This window comes from Phyllobates terribilis, unplaced genomic scaffold (assembly GCF_046119375.1).
Source record: "Phyllobates terribilis strain yellow unplaced genomic scaffold, ASM4611937v1 Scaffold_3__8_contigs__length_932513732, whole genome shotgun sequence".
Lineage (NCBI taxonomy): Eukaryota > Metazoa > Chordata > Amphibia > Anura > Dendrobatidae > Phyllobates > Phyllobates terribilis.
The window spans coordinates 70,629,017-70,639,377 of NW_027362763.1; the positions used below are offsets into that span (position 1 = coordinate 70,629,017).

The following is a 10,361-nucleotide window of genomic DNA, read 5'->3' on the forward strand; positions in this document are numbered from 1 at the left end:
CTAATCCTACTGACACATTTACAGGCTCCTGCTTTATTACAGTTGAGTGAGTTCTACCAGTTGTTTGTTTCTGTCACAAAGTACAGAGGTTGCTGGCAATCTTAAACTTTAATGCTTAAAGGTGGCCATAAGGTCCCTTTGTGTGGGGCTCTGTAAGATTATACACTGAGGCCCAGGAGCTCCCAGTTACCTCTCTTCTTGCTGCCATATATTATTATCATCAGTCCTCCATCATTACACATTTATAGAAATTTATCCTCTCACCTTCATATGATTTCAGCTTCTGCACTAAGCACTCGGCCTCCTCGATGATCTTGTCTTCTATCGTTCTTTTCCCCATTCCATAATCTCGTAGTGTGGAGAGAGTAAATCTTCTCATTACTTTCCAGTTTTCTCCATTCGAGAAGACAACACCTGAATGCAATTAATTCATGTTATTTCCATATGTAATATTAGGGACAAAGGTATCCTGTATGGCCAAGCTTTTTGCTAAAAACAGGAAACCGTTGATGAGAAGACCACAAGGAACCTTTCTGAGATGTCAATGACTGTAGAATGGGCTTTCTGTCTATTCAGCATCGAGCTTGGTCTAGTCACTTTTTTGCAGCAACAGTGAGGTCTCTAAGAGCAGGCCTCTCATTAAATATATTTATACACAATGCCGGATCGGAGATCTTTAGGGACAATCATGACAGGACTTTGTTTTTTCATTTTGTAAAGAGGACCCCCTTTAGGGGTTCTTTTTTTTTTTTTTTTTTTCTGAAGCTCCTTTATCTCAAGAGCTTTTTTCTCTACTGTTAATAAAATCAATCCCAATAGGCATACCTTCTGTCATCAAATGATGGATATGGATGATGAAAATATTACAGAAGTCTCATCAAGAGACACCATTTAATGGTGCATGGCAAAAATTAAATGGCAATTGGCAATATACAAGGATATTGCATGGCCCCATGCAGTGTTATGAGTGCCTTTCATGGCTCCATATCACATGATATGCCATAAATGTATTTGTGCATCACTAACGGAATCCACATCAGTTTCGAGTATAGAGCCCCTTTGCACACTGTTTTCAGTGCAAAGATAAAATCATATACAACTTCATGGAAAATCTGGACACCTCTCCATTGACAGCAGCATACCTTAGTACCCTGATTTCAAGACAGATGCAGGTTCATTAGTGAGATCCTGTGGATGTTCCATAAGTGTATGAGATGGGAATACCCTGTGGCAAATTTATACAATTTTTTTCTAAAAGTCATTTAACTTTTTACTACTTCTCGCACTTAACCTTAGCTGCTCAATATCTGGCCCCTAGGTGCCCATCTGTCGTCTGAATAAAGAGTAGAGAGCCCAGTGGCGGTTTACTGATGTGACCATTTTCTCTGCTTTCCCCAGCTTCATCTTTTTCTGCATAGATGCTGAATACATTTAGTTACTGTTTAGAGTTTGTGCAGTAGAGGATGCAGCAAGAGACATCAAAAGTGGTAACATGAATATTGCACATGACCACCGCCATTGTGTATGCTATGGATGCGGTTACTGTGGCTTTATTCTGTTTACATAGTTCGTAGGGGGGCAGCTGAGGTAAAGTATGAGGTGCCCCCTACAATTACCCCTCTACCATTTTTGCCAGTGCTATTTATCTTAAAGGATATACAGTACAGACCAAAAGTTTGGACACACCTTCTCATTTAAAGATTTTTCTGTATTTTCATGACTATGAAAATTGTACATTCACACTGAAGGCATCAAAACTATGAATTAACACATGTGGAATTATATACTTAAGAAAAAAGTGTGAAACGACTGAAAATATGTCTTATATTCTAGGTTCTTCAAAGTAGCCACCTTTTGCTTTGATGACTGCTTTGCACATTCTTGGCATTCTCTTGATGAGCTTCCAGAGGTAGTCACCGGAAATGGTTTTCACTTCACAGGTGTGCCCTGTCAGGTTTAATAAGTGGGATTTCTTGCCTTATAAATGGGGTTGGGACCATCAGTTGTATTGTGCAGAAGTCTGGTGGATACACAGCTAATAGTCCTACTGAATAGACTGTTAGAATTTGTATTATGGCAAGAAAAAGCAGCTAAGTACAGAAAAACGAGTGGCCATCATTACTTTAAGAAATGAAGGTCAGTCAGTCTGAAAAATTGGGAAACTTTGAAAGTGTCCCTAAGTGCAGTTGCAAAAACCATCAAGCGCTACAAAGAAACTAGCTCACATGAGGACCGCCCCAGGAAAGGAAGACCAAGAGTCACCTCTGCTTCTGAGGATAAGTTTATCCGAGTCACCAGCCTCAGAAATCGCAGGTTAACAGCAGCTCCGATTAGAGACCGGGTCAATGCCACACAGAGTTCTAGCAGCAGACACATCTCTACAACAACTGTTAAGAGGAGACTTTGTGCAGCAGGCCTTCATGATAAGAATAGCTGCTAGGAAACCACTGCTAAGGACAGGCAACAAGCAGAAGAGAATTTTTTGGGCTAAAGAACACAAGGAATAGACATTAGACCAGTGGAAATCTGTGCTTTGGTCTGATGAGTCCAAATTTTAGATCTTTTGTTCCAACCACCGTGCCTTTGTGAGACGCAGAAAAGGTGAACGGATGGACTCTACATGCCTGGTTCCCACCATGAAGCATGGAGGAGGAGGTGTGATGGTGTGGGGGTGCTTTGCTGGTGATTCTGTTGGGGATTTATTCAAAATTGAAGGCATACTGAACCAGCATGGCTACCACAGTATCTTGCAGCGGCATGCTATTCCATCCGGTTTGCGTTTAGTTGGACCATCATTTATTTTTCAACAGGACAATGACCTCAAACACACCTCCAGGCTGTGTAAGGGCTATTTGACCAAGAAGGAGAGTGCTGGGGTGCTACGCCAGATGACCTGGCCTCCACAGTCACCAGACCTGAACCATATCGAGATGGTTTGGGGTGAGCTGGACCGCAGAGTGAAGGCAAAAGGGGCAACAAGTGCTAAGCATCTCTGAGAATTCCTTCAAGATTGTTGGAAGACCATTTCCGGTGACTACCTCTTGAAGCTCATCAAGAGAATGCCAAGAGTGTACAAAACAGTCATCAAAGCCAAAGGTGGCTACTTTGAAGAACCTAGAATATAAGACATATTTTCAGTTGTTTCAAACTTTTTTGCTAAGTATATAATTCCACATGTGTTAATTCATAGTTTTGATGCCTTCAGTGTGAATGTAGAATTTTCATAATCATGAAAATACAGAAAAATCTTTAAATGAGAAGGTGTGTCCAAACTTTTGGTCTGTACTGTATGTTTTGAACAGTATAATTTTCTATTGTAAATAATCCACTAGTAAAAACAGAAAAAAATGTAAGTTTATGGGATAGAATGGGAAAATAAAACAAATTTCTATAGAAGCTGCTTGGGAAGCCGTCAGCACTTCTTGACCGTGGGTAAATAGTGTGAGCTCCCTACTTCTGTTAAACTTCTTATTTGCCATAGTTGCTATTGTTTGAATTACTGAAGGTGTGATTAGAGGTTTTTAAGAGCCATCAGCCTCTGGCATAGTTACAGCTCCATGCCTCATCTTTTTTGTGAGGGAGGACAAGACAGCATTTAAGGAAATCCTGCTTACCCTGATTTTTAAATACTTTTGTAGTCACAGGAGCCTGGGGTCTATCAGCAAATACATCACCATGGTTGATGAGCGCATCCTTGATAGTTTCATAACCGCATAGCACAACTGATTTTGTCATGCCTATCTGGACACTGAAGACCGGACCGTACGTCTTAGAAAGCTGTGGACACAAGATAAGCAATGATAAGCTCTGTCCACTACTCCTGACATGTCCATTTAAAAAATAAAAACTTGCATCCCACATGCAGTGCCCATTCTGGAGCACCTAATATTAGAATAGAGACATGTTCCCAACTGGTAACATCCGGTAGGTAATTTATTCATAGATTTAAAGCTAGTGGTAAAAAATGAAGTTCTAGATGCAACAAATCGGAGAGAGCACGTGTTTACCAAATCAGGCAAGTCAACAGATGAAAGGTCCACCAAATTTACTCTATACAAATAAAGAATGTCTTAGCTAAAATACAATAGCTTAATTTTCAGAAACAGAGATCCAAAGACTAAGTAATATAAATTTAATGTGAATCTGTCAGAAAAAAAATGTAGTTATTAAACCATTGCCGGCATGATATTTGGTTCATAAATGCCTTACTAGCTGAGAGGGAAGGGAGGGAGGAGAGCAGCTAATTGCTGGATGGAAATCAATGGGCTGGAGAAAGATGGCAGGAAAATTAAGAATTAACTTGTCTCTTTTAATGCAACTACTGCTCACACCTGGCCAGGGTCTGGTAGGTGACTTTGTGAAAACCAGCTGTACATTGTGAAAAATAAAATGTCTAACAGCAAAACAATGACAGCAGATAGATATAGCAAGTTAATTGCAAACTTGCTTATTTTCAAGCTGTCTAAGTAATTAGAGCAATTTATTAAATTGAGAATACCCCTATAGAAGTGGTGACCATGAAGAAGGTCTGTGATCATTACTGTGGATGTTTGCTGAGCTGCACTGTTTAGGAGACAGAGACTTGTATGAAGGAAGTGCTGCTGAGGTGTTTACCAGCAAACTTTTGCATCAACAAATCAACAACAAATAGTCAACAAATCAACAACCAAAAAGTATTAACAAATGTTTGCCAGTATATACAAATCATCAATCTCAGTTTAAACCTGCCGCTGCTTAAAGAGACTCACTGTTCATCAACCTTGTAGCCTCTCAGTAAGTAAAATTTACTCGAAATGTTGCTGATGTCTATCTCCATACTTTTTGTTAGCCTTGAATGTATACATCAATTTGACTGTCATTTAAAGTTAACCTGTCACCATGAAAATGCAGTCCAATCTGCAGGCAGCATGCTAAAGAGCAGGAGGAGCTGAGCAGATTGATATATAGTTTTTTGAGAAAATATTCACTATAATATGTTTTAATCGTTTAAACCTCTGCTCTTTCTTTTTCATTGGATTTTGGGTCCAGTGGGTGGTCCTATACTATAAGTGACTGTTATCTCTGTATACACACTTATTCAAGGAAGACTGTCAGTCACTGACAGGACCGCCCACTGGACAAAAATCCCCCAAAAAAGAGTGGTTTAAATGATTAAAACATGAGTTTTATTGAATTTTTTCTCACAAAACTATATTTAAATATTCTCAGCTCTCCCTGCACTATAACATGGTGAATGCAGATTGGACTGCATCTTTATGGTGTCAGGTATAACGCTATTATATTCTGCAGCGCTTTACGTACATTATCATCATTGTCCCCATTGGGGTTCACAATCTAGATTTCCTATCTGTACGTGTTTGGAGTGTGGGAGGAAACCGGAGAACCTGGAGGAAACCCAGACAAACATGGGGAGAACATACAAACTCCTTTCAGATGTTGTCTTCAGTGGGATTTGAACCCAGCAGCCCAGCGCTGCAAAACAATGCTAACCACTGAGCCACTGTGCTTAAAATGGTATTACCATGGAGGGACATAAAAAGGGATCAAAAGTCCAAAAGCAGATGTAGGTTATTCTTCGGAGACTCCCACTGGTTGGACATTTATGACATATACTATTAATTTGCCATGAATGTCTCAGATGATAATATCTCTATGTTCCCCTTCCAGTAGTACATTTTTAAAATGTGGCCATGGGACAAAAATTATTGTACACACCAGATATATATTACAGTTTCATTCTTACCTCCATGAAAGTTTTATAAGGTTTTGACATGTCCATTGTAAGAGCATTTCCAATGATCGGAAAAGGTTTTGGTCCGGGTGGGAAATTTTTGTAATTTCCTTGTTTATGGTTCTTAAAAGCATTGGCCAAAAATAAGATGACGATGATGGAGAGAAGAACAGTGACCAGGTCCATGGTGAATATGAGTTCTCTAAAATCTAGAAAACGAAGCGAGGACATGGGTGATACTCGTGTACACATATTTAAAGGAGGACTACTGTCCTGACATCCTCAAAATTTGCAACAGAAGTAAAGAATTCCTTTAATTTTCTACATTTGATATTAAAGGTGTGTGCAAATTGGCTAAGTTTGTTTATTGATCCAATGTATCATAGGAGATTGCTATTTTCATATGTATTGCAATACTGTCATTTTGCGGTATGCAGTGGGAGCAATCAAATGCTCACAGGTACAAGTCCCCTATGGGGACTAAAAATCTGTGAAAAATAATTTTAAATGATTTTTAATATTATATTAAATTTTTTTTAAAAATTAAGTTACCGAAGGAAGAATTTCATGGAAGACAGGAAGAAGGCGGTGCAGTGTAAAATACACTCTCCTGTATATGTAGTGTTTTGTATAAGAGACAGAGAGAAGACAAAAAGGGGCTGAGTAACAAGATGACAGGGAGAAAGAGCAGAACCAGCTGAAGCACAGCATCGATTTTAAGTCCAATCAAAATGCACCCAAAACAGTCAGCAGCACCACCAAGTTGGCCAGATCACTATAATTTCCCCCAAGAATACAATATTGTATCGATGAATAGATAAGCATGCAGGGCAACACAGCCAAGACTAGACAAGCGACTGTGAAGAGGCCATACTATTTTCAGCACATGTCTGGGGTAGTGACACCAGGATCAATTTTTATCAGTGTTTTGGATCAGATTTTCACTGTTATTTGGTTGGTTAATCAGAAATCAGCTTTTAGCATCAGGGTTATTTCTCATGAAAATAATTAAGTAACTTATTTAATTTAAAAAAATCAAAGATTTTCCATCCCATTACAATGCTAAAAATGAACTGCATTGATTCTTAATGGATGGTGTCGGAATTGCCAACTTGACTGTTTATTTTTTCTGGATGGCTTATTAAAAAACCAAGGACAGGCAATATTTTTTACGGACACATTTGAAAACCATAATAAATCATTATGATTATATGCAATCCATGTCTACAGGCCATTATTCTGATATGAAGACATACAGTGAAATGTAAAATGATGATTACAGTCGAAATATTCTGTAGAAGCTTCGAAAAAAATCATGAACACTTTACATTTTTTTTAGATAGGGGAAAAAGTGCCTGATTTTTTGGACTGTCCTGGAAATTTTTGGACTGTTGAATGGTGTCTGCAATTGCAAGAAGAGGCCCAACTGGGTCTATAGACCTGATATCTGAGCTTAGAAATCATCATTCTTGGAAGCTCATTGTTCCATGTAAAGAGTACTCATGCTGCCCAAAAAAATTTTTCAGCCTAATGTGCAATCTATTACTTTTTGTACGCAACTGTGACAATACAGCCTATAATATTAATAAGCCAGATGATTAGATTTGTTAATCCAAGAGAAATACACTATTATCTTTGTGTTGACTTGTAAATGTATGTGTATTTCTCTTGGCTGGTCAAGAAGGACATACGATTATTTGTATAACCCTGATTGTTGTGTCATCTTTGGTTTGGAAACAATGATGTTTGCTAATATACTAATTACATATTGTACTAAAACCCAGCTGAATGTTGATTTAAAGAACCCACTGTATAGCAACTATGTAATTTGATTAGCTCAATGAGATCTGAGCGCTGCCCTTTCCCCCAACCTGTGACCTTACACAGAAGTAAATATAAAAAGGGATGTCTGTAGTGCTGCAAGCAGAATCAAAGAGAATCAGAAAGACTTTACAAAGAGAATGAGAGACATCCTTCAGAAAAGTAGATGGATTGCATGGCAGCTCCATCCAAAGAGACACAGATTTGGATTCTACATTATTCTAGCCTAAGGGTATATAGCCCTGACTCGAAAGATACGGATCTGCTCTATTGACTCTCAGAGAGCCCATGGAGACATTTGGGGAGACCAAGTTGGAAAGATGAAGTCACCTGGCCCCATGGATATGTTGTTAGGGGTTTCCAGGTGGGACCCTTCAGTCGCCTGGAACCCATGGGGACATTCAGAGAAAAATTGCAGCCTAATGTGCAATTTATTACTTATTGTTCACTACACAACATTTAAGATGGTCTGCTCGTGAAAACAGACTATTAAATGCCTGCCGATTGGTAAAAATTTGCCAATTAGTGGTCATTTAGTGCAGGCAGTCGGTTTATGTAAATGGACCCTTAAAGAGCATATGACCACTGGAGCCAATTATTGGGTTAAGCAGTCTTGTCCAACTTTTCTTGGACCACCAATGTGCTTAATGATTGGCCGCATCAGTCATGTGCGGTAGTCATCAAGGAATCAAGTTTGCTGTAAAAAAAAGCAAGAAAGGAAAAACATTGGACCAGTTTGATAAACATAAATAAGGATTTACTTGTTCGCGCACCAATTTATCTACATTTATAATTTAAAACTTTTTAAAAGATCATAAAATTTCTATATAATATAATTTCACTCAGGGAGTAACCAAAAATCACTTTTTCAGATTCTTTAATCCTAATTAATGCCAAACAGCAAAAAGCACACAACATTGTGATAAATTTTGCCCAAAGATAACTAGCGGAAAAACATTAGAATGGAAGTAAATTCTCCATTATTGATAAACGAACCCTTTTGTTCTTACTTTGTGCAGCGCGGAGGATCAAGCAGTTACTTTTCCCCAATGCAGTCTTCGATCTTCTCTCCTCACATGGTGAAACCGCTGCTTTTAAACCCTTGGAGAATAATTAAACCATATGATTACAACACATATAGATACTGAAAACATGGAAAACCTACTTTAGCATACAACAATAAATTCCAGGAAACTTGAAAGTAATTCTACCAGTGATAACAGAAATATTTCACAGTGATTTCAACATTCTATATGCTCAGCAAATTAATTTTTTATTGCTACATTCTAGGCATCTAAAACTTTTCTTTTTCTATTGGTTTATTTCTTTCTGTTGAGGTGCAGGAAGGTTTATTTTTCTTACCAGTCAGTATTCAAACTAAAAAAAAAAAAGAACACACAACATGATACTTATATTCTGCATGGAATGACAATGAGTATTTTCATACCTTTATTCCGTTAAAATAGAAAAAAAATGGAAATTTTTTCATTGTTATTTCTTTTACTTTTTTTATAATAACTTTTTTTTTTCTTTAATTTTTTTTAATAAATGCATTGGAATATTGCTGAATATAAGAGATGGCTGAGATGAATGTATGGAGTCTGCACACTACATATTGCATCTACTACATATCGTATAAATGGAGAAGAAACCCTAAAATGGAACGTTTATTTTTCCCTTTAATCTTTTTCATGCCATCCTTTCCAGTAATATATTGCACTTTCCATTTGATACACCGTATGGCACTAATTGCGCTATGAAAATACATTTTTTATAAAGGAAATCTACAGATAAATCTGATAAAACGTGTCATGCTTAGTGCACATTCTGGGGAATAGAGCATGACATAATGATTGAAGTATTAGTTATGCTCCACCTCCCTGACCCTTTACTTAATAGAATTCTGTCACTTGGGTGTTCCTTTGAATATAATAATATTAAACGGATGGTCCAACATGCAAAGCATTTTTTCTCCTAAATCTCTATCTAATGCCATAAGCTAAACTAATTTCTATTACACTTGAATTAAAATGTGATTCTGCTTCCCTAATTACTCTGTCTAGCTGCTTTTCTTTTTATTTTTACTACTTCCTTTTGGCAGATGCTTCATTTGAGAATCCCAGTGCATGCTGGGAAACTCAAATGAAGCATCATCAGGGGGCAAGCCATAGCATCTTTCCCATCCCTGAAACAAAGCACCATCAGTGATATCTGTTTCAGGGCCTGGGATAATGCCTGAATGATGTGCACTGTGCGATATGCACAACGACAGTGCACTCTCTGTTGCCGACTCAGATCAACAGTAATAAGCTGGCATCAGAGCGCACTGTTAGTGCGTGTTCTAAGAATGTCTAAGATGCTGAAACCAGTGATGTTTCTTGCAGGAGTGGCACTGCTCTTTTCATGCTGGGTAGCCTTAGAACACACACTACTAGTGTGCTCTAGTGGCGCTGATCTGAGTTGGCCACAAAGAGTGCACTGTCATTGTGCACATCGCACAGTGACTAACCCGGCCCCTGAAACAAGCGTCACCGATGACACCTTTTTCAGTGAGGACAGTGTCTGCCCACTATGATGCTTTGTTTCAGGGAAGAGACAAAGGCTGTGGCAGTGACTGCAGACTCTGGCTCCTGATGATGCTTCATTTGAGTAGAAGTTTTGATTCTCAAAAGAAGCATCATGAAAAAAAAAATAAAAAGATAGTGTACAGTTATAGTAGACTGTGTAGTTTGGGAATGATAGGGAATTTTCAATTCAAGTATATTAAAAAAAATTGTTTAGATTATGGCATTAAATAGATAGGGATTTA

General features: G+C 38.1%; 1 protein-coding gene across 3 annotated transcripts in view; it reads right to left on the reverse strand.

The window, feature by feature from the left end:
- LOC141258839 (cytochrome P450 2C14-like) overlaps window positions 1–8,667 on the reverse strand; it is a 39,191-nt gene extending 30,524 nt beyond the window's left edge. For 2 of the 3 annotated variants that reach the window (XM_073674005.1, XM_073674004.1), the window contains exons 1-4: window positions 8,563–8,667; window positions 5,744–5,940; window positions 3,615–3,777; window positions 265–414 (exon numbers count right to left, since the gene is read on the reverse strand). In XM_073674005.1, coding sequence (XP_073530106.1) covers window positions 265–414; window positions 3,615–3,777; window positions 5,744–5,917 — 487 coding nt within the window. In that variant the 5' untranslated portion in view covers window positions 5,918–5,940; window positions 8,563–8,667. Of the gene's footprint in view, window positions 1–264; window positions 415–3,614; window positions 3,778–5,743; window positions 5,941–8,548 lie in introns of all 3 variants that reach the window. The other variant, XM_073674006.1, reaches the window with a different exon arrangement.
- Window positions 8,668–10,361: the final 1,694 nt, after the last annotated feature.